The sequence below is a fragment of the Pseudonaja textilis genome, chromosome 15 (genome assembly GCF_049901715.1).
Source record: "Pseudonaja textilis isolate UNSWEBS1 chromosome 15, rPseTex1.2, whole genome shotgun sequence".
Classification (NCBI taxonomy): Eukaryota; Metazoa; Chordata; class Lepidosauria; order Squamata; family Elapidae; genus Pseudonaja; species Pseudonaja textilis.
In genome coordinates, this window is record NC_142004.1 from 4,939,899 (window position 1) to 4,953,649 (window position 13,751).

Genomic DNA, 13,751 nt, shown 5'->3' on the forward strand with positions numbered 1-13,751 from the left:
GTTTAAGAGACTGCCGTCTCTAAAATAAATGTAGTCTTTGACTTGCGACTATCGAGCCCAAAATTTATGTTGCTAAGTCTTAACTTTACGACTTGTGGACTTCAACTCCCAGAATTCTGAGAGTTGAACTCTACACATCATACATTTGCCACAACTGGAGACTCTTGTGCTATGGGATGAAAAGGACTGGACAACCTCTGCCTTAGACAAACATCTGTCTCATGCTTCTTTTGGACAAAATAACCAGCTGAGATTGCCAAGACCATCTGTGTTACGTTACGTCCTGGTCTGCTTTACAGCAACTGTCTTCCTTATTTCCCCCAGTTTTAGTTTGTTTAAGCTGGAGGGACGAAGATAGTGCAAAAGTGTGTTGTTGGGTTGAAGTTCAGGAAACTTCCTTAATTGTGGTTCCGCAAACATTTATCTTCTGGACACCTTTCATATGATCCACAAAATTCTCTCCTTGTTTTAAGGTCTTAGCAAAGGAAGCATCTTTTCTCATATACAAATAATAGCAATAGCAATAGGCACTTAGACTTATATACCACTTCACAGTGCTTTGCAGCCCTCTCTAAGCGGTTTACAAAGTCAGCCTCTTGCAAACCCCAACAATCTGGGTCCTCAGAAGGACGGAAGGCTGAGGCAACCTTGAGCTTGGTGAGATTCAAACTGCCAAATTGTAGGCAGCCGATACTCAGCAGAAGCAGCCTGCAGTACTGCACTCTAACTCCCACGCCACAGAGGCACTTTAGCAGGGGGAGGGAAAAGTTCCTGCATGTTGCTTTCCCCTGTCTCATTGAAAAGAGGAGTTTCCTGCACTTTCCCCTGAAGCAGACTGTGTGTCAGATTACCAAATTCAAATTGGAAACCCAAAGCAACATTAACTAAAGCCTTCGTACACACTCACCTTTCCAACAGATTGTGGATTGCCTTGAAAAGCAGCGTCCTGCATTCGTACGAAAGCCCGTTCTCCCAAAATCCCTCTTCGACCACTGCAAGAGAGAGAAAAACAGCGGATGTTAGCATTTTCTTTTATTTCTTTATAAATTTCTTCCCTTTATTGTTTTTATAAATAATTCAAGGCAGCTGGCATACCTAATACTCCTTCCTCCTCCTGTTTTCCCCACAACAACAACAACTCTTTGATGTGAGCTCGGATAAAAAATAAGGACTGGTCCAAAGTCACCCAGACACTTTCAAGCCAAAAGCGGGACTAGAACTCACTGTCTCCTGGTGATCAGCCTAACATTACCCACCCAGCTTTCATGTATAGCGGGGGTGTCAAACTCGTGGGTGTCGTGTAGGGATCATGATAACAGACGTATTAAATGTATTTAGCAGCAGTTTGGACATTGCTGGTTTTGAAATTCAGCCTTTTACGTCTGTTTGCTTTTAGTTTTAAATTGGGTTTTCATTTCAATTTGTTTTCATTTTAACTTTTAATTTGTTTTCACTTTAGTTTGTTAAGCTGTTTAACAACAACTTTAAAACAACTTTGTTTAAAAACCAAAACAGCCAAAGAGATTTCACATCCTTCAGTAGGGCAAACAGTTGGTTTGAAAAAGTAGGATTTGTATGATAAAAATAGCAGAGGCACAAGATTAATAGCCTCATCCGGCAGTGCCACTGGGTTTCCCACCTAATGTGCAGTTGACCTTTAAACAAATATCTGTACTCACAAAGGAAGAAGTCCAGAGTTAGTCCCATCTACAACTTCTAAATCTCAGGTACCTGAATTAATTAAAAGTTATTGTCCTGCACACTGACTTATTATTGTCATGCTATTGGCTTGCTGCATAAAGGCAGGGGAACATACGTTATGGGACACGATTAGTTGCTTGGTCATTAAAAATGACTGAAAATCAATTTCTTCCTCTGTTGTGCTGAAAAGCTTTTTAGACTAAAGTGTGGCGCACGAGATAAGGAAGCAAACAATTACAGATGGAAGCTTTTTTTGTACATTTAAAAAAAAATGAAGCTGTTTTTTTTCCCCTCCCTAGGATGCCCTTTCTTCAGCATTAAAAAAAATCAATCTGAAAATCCAATTCATTGGCAAACGTCTACATTAAATAAATATATCAAAAATCCAATTACCACAGACTGGAACTAACAGCATTTTATCTCCGGTTGAATTTGTCCATTTAAGTGACAAATGCAAAAGTATCATGGTGCCCTAGAAACTGACGTTCACAAAGCCAACAAAAATAGCATTGATTCTGAAATACTGCATTAAGGCCATAAACTATCTAATCAAAGGCCAGGCTTATTTGATCTATCGTTGTTGCAATACCGCCGATACCCTGCAAATTACGTGTTTGAAGTGCGTTCCGACTAAATGGACTCGCTGCTACAAATGAAGTCCTGCAATGAAGCCCTGACTCCGGCTCACATGCCTTACGCTGCTTTTAGCTAAGGAAGTGTGTCACCGTGTACTATAGTCAAACGATGGGGAAAATATCTTTGCCATCCAATCATTATGCATTACCTCACCCTGTTTGTTTTGAGGCTATTACAAATGTGTAGGTAGGTAGGTAGGTAGGTAGGTAGATAGGTAGGTAGGTAGGTGGGTAGGTGGGTAGGTAGGTAGGCAGGCAGGCAGCAGTGATACATTTCAAAATAGTTTACCACCAGTTCGGTGGGCGCTCTTTGCATGCGTGCACACTTTGCGTGCATGCGTACCAAACGCTCACTTTGCGCATGTGCAGAGCCTTTCCGACTCACCCCCCCCCCGCAATCCTGCACACTCCCTGTTGCTTCAGCAGCTGATGTGTGGCACTTTTGTGTGCTGCGCAAAGCAGCTGCGCTTCAAAAGCAGGGACTGAAGGTCAGTATGGGAGCCCTATCGGGAGGGTGGGCCCAACAGCTGCTCATCGGCGCTACCGGTTCGGTAGAACCAGGCCGAACCAGTAAAATAGCACCACTGTTAGGCAGGCAGGCAGGCAGGCAGGCAGAGGATGGATGGATGGATGGATGGATGGGATGGGATGGACGGACAGGTGGACGGACAGACAGACAGACAAGGAATGGATGGATGGATGGATGGATGGATAGAATGGAATGGACAGACAGACAGAGAGACAAGGGGTGGATGGATGGATGGATGGATGGATGGATGGATGGATGGAATGGAATGGAATGGAATGGAAGGATGGACAGACAGACAGACAGACAGACAAGAAATGGATGGATGGAATGGAATGGATGTACAGACAGACAGACAGACAAGGGATGGATGGATGGATAGAATGGATGTACAGACAGACAGACAAGGAATGGATGGATGGATGGATGGATGGACGGACAAACAGACAGAGTGGTAGGTAGGTAGATACAGGTAGTCCTAGACTTACAACCACAATTGAGCCCAGTATTCATGTTGCTAAGTGAGAAATTTGTTAAGTGAGTTTTGCCCCATTTTACGACTTTTCTTGCCACCTTTGTTAAGTGGATCGCTGCAGTTTTTAAATTAGTAACGTGGTTGTTAAGTGAATCTGGCTTCCCCATTAACGTCGCTTGCCAGAAGGGCGCAAAAGCAGATCACCTCTCTCTCTCTCTCTCTCTCTCTCTCTCTCTCTCACATACACACACACACACACACAGAGGACACTGCAACCATCATAAATGTGAGTCAGGTGTCAAGGATCCAAATGTAAATCATGCAACCATGGGGATGCTAAGGTCGTAAGTGTGAAAAATGGTCATAAGTCACTTTTTTCAGTGGTGTTGTAACTTTGAACGGTCACTAAATGAACTATTGTAAGTTGAAGACTACCTGTAGACCGACGGGGAGACAGAATGATGATGGAGAGATGGAGTGAGTGAGTGAGAAAGAGAGAGAGAGGACATTCCACAGCATGGGAATATTAACAGACAATTTAATAGACATGCCTAGAGTGGGAACAGCTGAGCTATTTACTGTTTACTGTTTTTTAATAGAGTGCTAAAACTAAGGTGTTCGCATTACATGGTTTTAAAAAAAACTCACTCAAAGATAAAACAATGATCACCTTTGATTAAGGAGAGATACTTTTTATTATATTGGAAAGCTAAGGGGGGCTGAGCTTTTTTTATTTTATTTTATTGTAACCACACACAAACACACACACATCTATATGTAAAACCAGTCAATGCCCTACAGACCCCAAACCACCACCACCCCCAAACAAATTAAACCCAATAAACCGGCTTTGAATAAGTCTGACAATAATCTGCAGAGGACTTTCAACTCTCTCATTAGTTTTTCACCTGGTTTCCCCGCTTAAATAGAACAGCTTATATGGGGTTTCCCTTGAAATGCTCTTTATATAACTATGAAAAACAGCGTCTCTTTCATTTAGTCTTTTCACTTGCTTTCAGGATTATAGTGGTACGTTATCGCCAACTCCTTTGTGGTTTTTTTCAGCGCTTCCAGATACTGAAAAACATGGTTACATAAACATAAAAAAAAAAAAACCCTGAAAATGTGCTGTTTAAAAAGACAGTTTTAAATAAGACTCAGCTACTTTCCCTGGGACTAATGCAGGCTTACTTCTCGAGGGTCGATGTGCAGAATATTGTTAGACCGAAACAGAAGCTGTTGGCTCTTATTTTTGCATTTAACTTTTCTTTTTTAACGTTTTTGATTCCTCTTCTAGCCCAAAAAGAGTCACAGGGCGCTCAGTGTGATCTTGAAATTTATTTTAATTCAAGACTTTCACACTGCACAGAACGTAATTGTGGCCGTGTTCTACCAGGACAGTTTAACAACAAAATCACCGAGATAATTGCTTCTTTGAAATATGACAACACTGGGGATTGTAATCCACCCAAACCACTTCAGTCTGGCAGGAGATTGTGTGTGTGTGTGTGTGTGTTTGTACATACACACATACATACATACAAAATATATAGCATAGATATTTTTTAAAATCTTTGTGAGTGTGAAGAGTTTTAAAGCAATTACATTAAAGCACCTAAGAAACATGTTCTCTTCAGACTAATAAGCTGAAAAACCAAAGCTTTGTTTTAAAGACGATTAAACATTGCTTATCTCTGTCTTGTAAGACAGAGCCAAAAAAAAAAAAAAACCACACACACAAATTCTGCCTTATGAGAAGAAATAATACTATAATAAACACTATATGTAGGCGTGGGAAGTGAGGAAAAAGGCTTCTCACAAATGCAATCCAGGTGACTGATAACTGCAGCATGAAATTATGTAGTGCAACAATAAATATAGTTCAACTTAAGAGAGAGACATTTTGCTCTAGTGTTAAGGCACCAGGCTAAAAACCATGAGGCTGTGAATTCTAGTCCTGCCTTAGCCATGAAAGCCAACGGGGTGACTTTGGGCCAATCACTAGGAGACTGGGAGTTCTCGTCCTGCCTTAGGCATGGAAAGCTAGCTAGGTGACTTTGGGAGGGTCCCTAATTCCCAGCCCAAATCACCTCATAAGGCACCTTCGACATGTTTGCTGCCTGGAGTTATTTATAAAAATAATAAAGGTGGGATACAAGTAAATAAATAAATAAAATAAAGAGATCTCGGATAAAGTAAGAATTCTTATTACTGAGATTTCCTGTACTTCTGCATTATGGGCAGGATGTAACTAGGCAGATACACTGAAGTTGAGAAGTAAACCATCTTCTTCTCTGTGCTTTTTGATAAGTTTCCTTGAAGTAGAGCTCGGCTACTCATGATGCTTCTTAATACAGCACAGACACAATTTCCCAGTGCTTCCTTCCGGGATCTGTTTTCAACTTCCCAGATCAATCTACGCCCCCCTCCTGGGACTTCTTGGTAGTCGCTCTCAGAGCGCAAATCAAGATCAATCCCAATTAATTTTTAGAGCTTGGCCCAAGTTGTTTTTGACACTGTCATCCAGCTGGGCTCGGTATATTGCGTTATCATCTCATTTTATTTTGAAAATCTCTCCCCAGTAAAACAGAAAGCCTGCAACACCCATCGCTTTCTGCTGTCATCAAGTCTGAAAAAGCAAAATTAAGCCCACGTTCTTGGGATGGGTGGGGTAGAGTCTGAGGCCATTTCGGGATTGAGGCAAAGGATCTGGAACGTGCTGCTAGAAAAGGCAGGCTGGATGTGCCAAATTCTGCCTTCCATGGAGTGGAACTCCCGACAGTTATGATTGTTCAAAAGCGATGGGAAAAAAAAAGAAAGAAAGAAAAAATCCTGCCAAATGACAAATGAAGCTTCAGAGGAAGCTGTTTTGGTTCAACCTGTCCTCTAGGAATATATCCAGGCATATTTAAAAAAAAAAAAATGATATAGTACCAAGGGGATGACTGGCACTGTTAATCCCTCATCATGGACGTTTAGCCAAGCAATCTTGAAACAAAGGACCTGCTAACCTCTATTATGAAAGCAACCAGATAAAGACATTTTTAATAGTCTAAACGTTTTCGGTTCTGAGTAGGAAGGAAGCTTATTCCATTTATTGCTCTGTTTTAATTTGGATAGTTTTGAGGTCCTTATCTCTTGCAAGTACGGACAGATCAGAACAGCGTAAAACAGAGAGACTAAAATTCTGTTTTAGACACACCTGCGCAGTGAAAGAAAAATGCTGAACCAGCGAGGTCAGAAAGTATGATATCTGTTGCTAAGTAAAACACATAGCCAGCAGAGGGAGCTTACCAAGCTGAGCTTCGGGATTTGTTAAAAACAAGTCTTACCCCCACCACCCAACCAGGAAGATTGACACACATTAATAATCCCAAAAGGGGGTGGGGTATTACAGAGATTTTCTTACAATGCATAAAATTGCAATTTCAAAACCAGACAGCCAACTCCAGCGAAAACTAGCCATCCAAACTATATACAAAACAGTTAGTAACATTTGTAATCTGGACAAGCAATTTAGCAGATCTATTGTTCATCTCAACGGATAAGGTTACACAGCCTGAGGATACATAAAGGTTGGAGGTGGGGGGGGGGGGGAGAAAAGTCCCTTGTTCTGCACTGTAAGGTTTCCTTTTCCTTTTGGGTTGGAAAGTGATCTATTTTTATTGCTCAAACATAATAAAGCCTTCGCAGTTAAAATAAGAGAACTATCTGCTGGTCTATTTATACCTCCTTTCTGTACATTTTAACCCTTCAGAAATCAGAAGCGTAAGAATAATTTTGGGGGGCCACGTTTCAAATTCATGGGCCTAGCATTTTTTTTGCCAAAACCCACCCAGAGTGTGGTGGGATGTATTTGTGGGTCTAGGACAACGCGCCACGGCCAACTCACCACGGCCAACTCGTCATGAGACAATTCGCTGCAGGACAAGAGTTACACTAATGTTGAAGAGATGGTAGAACCGAGACATTAAGGAAAAGATGTCAACGGAGGGACAAAATGAAATGTAAATGACCAAAATTAAAATGTTTTTTTCCAAAACATTATTTTAAATAATGAAACTGAATTATTGACTTGTCCTGCAGTGAGTTGGCCCACAGCAACTTGTCCCATTCTGTGTATTTGTAAGGTTAGCATCTGCAGCTTATATCTCAAAGTAACACCACAGCGGTCGCATTCTGAAGTTATACTCTAGAACGGAGGGTCCCCAATCCCTGGTACATGGATTGACACCGTTCTGTGGCATGCCAGCAACTGGGCCATGCAAACAAGCCAAAGTCCCATCCACGGGATGCAGGCACCACACAAAACCACCACCTCTCCAGTCCATAGAAAAACCTGTCTTGCTCTAGAAGGTGTGACCACCAGTGAACCACTATCTCTAACAACATCCAGTTGACATTCAGGACTCTTCCCTGGAGGGTCCACAGAAACAAATGACAATGTGCAGAAAATAATTGCCATTCTCTAACGGGACATGCGTGCAAAAGATGTGCCACAGTTGTGTGCATGTTGCAGGTTCACACAGAGCCCTTTACAATGTGACGGCTGAAGTTTTATAGCCCCCATATGTTTACATGTACACTGGCAAAGATGACTGAGTTTTTGGAAACCGAACAACCGTGGCAAAATAAAATAAAGACGCTGCCAATATTAACGGACATCTTTCCTTGGAACAACTTAAATCTTGCAATGATACTTTAACATCAACAACCTTGGGAAAGACTTGTTAGGTTGATAAAAGTGTTAAATCCAATCTAAACATCTGGCCGATTATGTGACTTACCATAATACAACCATAATAATAATGCACAGAACTATTTAATAGGTGGATAAAAATGCCAAATCCAGACTAAACATCTGGCTGACAATGCAATCAACCAAACTACACCTTACTGAATCCTGCAATTAGCCTATCTAGCTGAATACTATACCCCAAATGGCTACCAACGGCCTTCCAGGATTTCAAAGTTCACTTGGAAATATCACAGGGCAAACATGTAATTTTCTGCATGCAAAACCTATGTTCAGGGCTATGACTTTTCTGATATTCCAATTGTTGCATTACTTCAGCCAATTAAGACTTCTATCCTGCCTTCCCAGTGGCTTATCTGAACTCGTATTTTACTACACGTGAAGATTTGCAAAATAAGAAATTAAAAGAGAGCGATGAAGGCAAATAAGGCTAGCTGAAAGTTGAAAATACTGATGCACACACTGCAAGAGTGAACAATAAACTGAAGAAGGAAACACTACATGCAGCTAAGGCATAATTCTCCCATTTTCCATGGCAACCAGACCTGAATCACAAACTCAACAGACACATTGCATTTGGAGAGCACGGCTGAAATAACTTATAAATATACAAAGATGAACAAAGTGTCTTCTCATTTTCCCTTTGTAGGGCAGGACAATAAGCGCTTAGATCCTAGATACATCTAATTTCCCCAAATCTCCAACTGGGGAGAAAAACAGCCTATGCACAGAACAATTCATATTTACCATTTACATCCCACCTAACTTCAGAGTAGCTAACATTGAAATAAAAACTTGTAAAATTGCAATATTAATTATCACCTAAATATAACCATGGTGAAAGGGGGATAAAAAAATACACTAAAATTAAAAAAAAACAATCCACATTGTAGCTCTTCAAATGCTCTCTTGCAGAACTCAGTTTTCAAAAGATATGCGTGACGGAACTATACAGATTTAGGGGGTTGCATATTCCAGAAATAGGCATGCTGCTGAAGATTTGTCTCCATATAGCCCCTGCCTTGAACTGTCCAAGGGGAGGAATTGGGTAGGAGAGACAAAGAGAAGAATAAATAAATAGATAAGCCAGATACAGAGAGGATAGGTAGACGATAGATGATAAAAGACAGGGAGGGAGAGTGGATGGATGGGTGGAGATAGGAAGATAGACAGACTAATAGATAATAGATGATAATAGATGACAGATGAAAGATAGATAATAAATGATAGATATATAATGGATAGATGATAGATAATACATAGATAAAAGATGATTGGAAAGACAGAGACAGAGAGATGATAGAGAGATGAAAGAAGGAAGGAAGGAAGGAAGGAAGGAAGGAAGGAAGGAAGGAAGGAAGGAGGAAGAGAAAAGGAAGGAAGGAAGGAGGAAGGAAGAGAAAATGAAGGAGGGGAGGGAGGGAGGGAGGGAGGAAGGAAGGAAGGAAGGAAGGAAGGAAGGAAGGAAGGAAGAGAAAAGGAAGGAAGGAAGGAGGAAGGAAGAGAAAATGAAGGAGGGAGGGAGGGAGGGAGGGAGGGAGGGAGGGAGGGAAGGAAGGAAGGAAGGAAGGAAGGAAGGAAGGAAGGAAGGAAGGAAGGAAGGAAGGAAGGAAGGAATAGAGACCGAGATTCAGATAGAAACTGGCTGGCTGGCTGGCAGGCAGGCAGGCAGGCAGGCAGGCATAGAGACAGGGACAGACAGACCAAAAAAGAAGTCTCAAGAATTTAAGCCAGCCATCTAACCCAAGTAAAGTTTGATCCCTGAGACTTAAGAGAGCAGGGGGACAAGTCTTTTCTGCAAGCTGGTCTGTAAGGCTTTTAAAGAAAACGCTTGCTAATTGCTCCCGCTTTCTATCCATGCTGCCCCGCACACTTTCCTTTCCCTTTCCTGAAAAATACATTTAGTCACAAAGGAATACATCAGATCAGATCAACAATAAGGAGGACAGAAATTGGAGACCAGCCAGCTCTGAAATGATCATGCAAAAACACAGATGTCCTGGTGTTATTATTCCCCACAAATTCTCTGTCTGATATCTTCTGTCCTACGCAACTGGCAAGAACATTTGCGAACTCTTTTTAACAATTGCATCTCCCCCTACACATACACACACACAATTTTTTAACGAAATCCACATGGTCGGATCACCGACAAAAAAAAACAAAACCCTTCCTTCGACCATTTCAGATTCTACACACAAGGAAATTAAAGATGGCACCTTAAAAGCATGATAACGCTGACATAAATCAAAGTGATATTCCCATTCTGTATTAACTTTCGGAGGCAGGTTCTAAAAACCCCGTGCAATACAAGCTGAACGTTTCAAAGTTGGATTTAATGTCATCGTTTTCCTAACACAACATATTGCACTTCCAGCTTGCTTAGATATTTGCGCAAGAATTAAAACAAAGATAGGTAGTCCTTGACTTAGGGCCACAACTGAGCCCCAAATGTATGTTGTTAAGTGGGAAATTTGTTAAGTGAGGGTTGCCCCCTTTTAAGAGAGGAGGGGGTCAAGCTATTTTCCAAGGCACCTGAAGGCCAGACAAGGAATAATGGATGGAAACGGAACAAGGAGAGATTCAACCTAGAAGTAAGGAGGAATTTTCTGACAGTGAGAACAATCAACCCTGGGACAGAAGTTGCCCTCGGAAGTTGTGGGAGCTTCATCACTTGAGACTTTCAAGAAGAGACTGGACTGCCATTTGTTCTGTCTTTAGGACAGAACAGTTGAGCTCAGTCGTGCCCAGGCTCCTTGCTGTCTCTTTCTTGCTCACACAACAAATACTATTTCAGTTTCCATATTTCAGTTTCCAAACAGCCCTCAACTCTCTCACACACTGACAGGACACTAGCCAGATGAGTACCGATGGATGCTGGTAGGCAGAGGCACAATTTTTTCCCCTTATTTTCCTCCCCAAAAACTAAGCCCATCCACATAGTTTCGTAGCGAAGCACAGGTATAGAGCCAGTAATGTTATATAGCAATAGCACTTAGACAGCCCGCTCTAAGCAGTTTACAGAGTCAGCATATAGTATAATATATAATACACTTATTATCTTATGTCATATTATGCTATGTTGCTGTAGTATATTACATTATACCACATTATTACATTATGTTGTGTTATATCCATATCGCTATTACCTATTCACTTATGCTTTTAAAAAATTTAATGTCTTTTTATAAATCTATTGTTTATTGTTAGAGACCACCCAGAATCACTCTTTGTGAGATGGGAGGCCATATTAAATTTGCTATATGAATAAATATTGCTAAAACTAATGGGGATAACACTCTTCTTTTCGACTGTATGCAAACCACTATTTGTTCGTTCTGTGTTGTTTCTCTCGCTACACAGACAATATCCTAAAAGCCTGGAAACAAAGACTTGGAAGAGTTGAGCTGATCATTTTATCCGTTTTTTTTTTTAAAAAGAATCTTTACAGGGATTTAATTTAAATCAGAATCGACTTAGCCATCCCCCACAGTCCTGGTGTTGCCCTAAGGTGAAATCTGTGTTCCGGACGACCATAGAACCCTTGTCATTACGCATTAGCCTCAGATAAAGAGTCAACCACCATCTCATCTTTTCGTACTTTGCCCAGAGCCACGGCTTCCTGTTGCTTACAGTCAAATTGGTCCCATTAGATAGGCATACCTACATGGCGTGCGGCCCTCTCAATTCCTGGCAAATAGACGGGGAAGAAATGGAGGCAGTGGCAGATTTTATTTTCCTTGGGCTCCAAGGTCACCGCAGATGGGGAGTGCAGCCAAGAAAGTGAAAGACGCTTGCTCCTGGGGAAGGAAAGCTATGGCCAATCTAGACAGCACACTCGAAAGCAGAGACGTCACCCTGCCAACAAAAGTGCCTATAATCCAGGGTGTGGTTTTCCCAGTTGCAATGCATGGCTGTGAAAGTTGGACCATAAGGAAGGCTGAGCGGCCAAGAATGGAGGCCTTTGAACTCTGGGGCTGGAGGAGAAGATTCCAGCGAGTCCCTTGGACTGCAAGGTGATCCAACTGGTCGGTCCTAGAAGAGATCAACCCTTGACTGCTCTTTAGAAGGCCAGATCCTGAAGATGAAACTCAAAGATGTTGGCCACCTCTTGAGAAGGAAGGAAGGACTCCCTGGAGAAGGGCCTAATGCTGAGAATGATGGAGGGCAAAAGAAGAAGAAGAGGATGGCAGAGGAGGTGGTGGCTGGATGGAGTCCCTGAAGCAGTTGGTGTGAGCTTCAATGGGCTCCAGAAGATGGTTGAGGACAGGAAGGCCTGGAGGAACGTTGTCCATGGGGTCGCAATGGGTTGGACACGACTTCGCAACTAACAACAACAATCTACATTTTTACTGACCATGTGTGATACGGAATTGTTGACATCATTTTGTGGAGCTTTTTTTGTCTATATGACAAGCACGTCAAACGCTGCCTATAAATCCAAGACTTACCTAACTTATGACCGCTGCTGTATCCCAAAGTCAGGTGATCCGGTTTTGCAACCTTTTGACGAGCAAAATCAATGGGGAAGCCAGATTCACTTAACAACCGTGTTACTAACCTATCAACAATGGCGATTCGCTAAACAACGGTGGCAAGAAAATTCATAAAACGGGGCAAAACTCACTTGACAAATGTCTCACTTAACAACATGAATGTGTAAGCTCAATTGTAGTTGTAAGTCCATCTGTACTAGCAATGGTAGCACTTAAGAGTTATATACTGCCCCATATTGCTTTACAGTGGTTCACAAATGTTACAATATCGGCCCCAACAATTTGGGTCCTCATTTTAACTTACCTCAAAAGGATGGAAGGCTGAGTCAACCGCAAGGATCGAATTCCTGGCAGTGGGCAAAGTCAGCCTGCAATACTGCATTCTAACCCCTAAGCCATTAGGGCTCCTGATATTACCGGTAACCGAGGTGTGTATGAATTGAAATGCCACTGAAATATGATGACATTTCTTGAATCATGGCTATCTTTTCCGCCCCAGTAAGCTTTTCTTCAGAAAAGAATACAATGAGGCAGATTTTACTAATACGTTGAATGTGAAAAGCAAGGGGAACTGAAGCATGTAATTCAATAATTGCAGACTAAATATTTCAACAAAAACTTGGAAGCGTCTTTCCCTTCCGAGCAATGCATTTTGTTTGGTTGTATACAACTTCTCCGAAGAAATGAAACTGTCTGCCAAGCCAATGTGTTGAATACAGAAGCTTTCAGCTACCGGCTTATGTTACAGGTAGTCCTCCACCTTAACAGAGCCTGGAACTTCCATTGTATCTCATGATAGTCGTAGTAAGTCAAGGCTCCTGTGTGTGATTTTGTGACTTTTTTTTTAACTGCGGAGGTTAAGCGAATGCAGCAGTCATTAACCCATTTTCAGTATTGGCTGCTTCTGGTCAGAAAAATACCTCGTAATTCAATGTCTAAAAAGCAAGAGGCAGTCTGTTCATCAGTATGAGTGGAAGTTCTTAACCCAGGAAAGGCCCGTAGTCAGACATGCTGAACCTTGCTTAGAGGGGATAATACATTTTTTTTTTTTGGGTGCAAATCTTCCGAGAATTTCAATCCCTCTACATGCAAGCCTTCCATAGGGGTTTTTTTTTTTTAAATGCATTGGCAAGAAACATTCAAAAGAAGGCATCAATTCGAT

General features: G+C 41.6%; 1 protein-coding gene across 1 annotated transcript in view; it reads right to left on the reverse strand.

The window, feature by feature from the left end:
* The window catches only part of MED13L (mediator complex subunit 13L), a 146,678-nt gene that overhangs the window by 84,418 nt on the left and 48,509 nt on the right, over positions 1-13,751 (reverse strand). Inside the window, exon 3 of the mRNA XM_026718603.2 lies at positions 908-992. Within this exon, the coding sequence (XP_026574388.1) occupies positions 908-992 (85 nt within the window). The remainder of the gene's footprint in view (positions 1-907; positions 993-13,751) is intronic.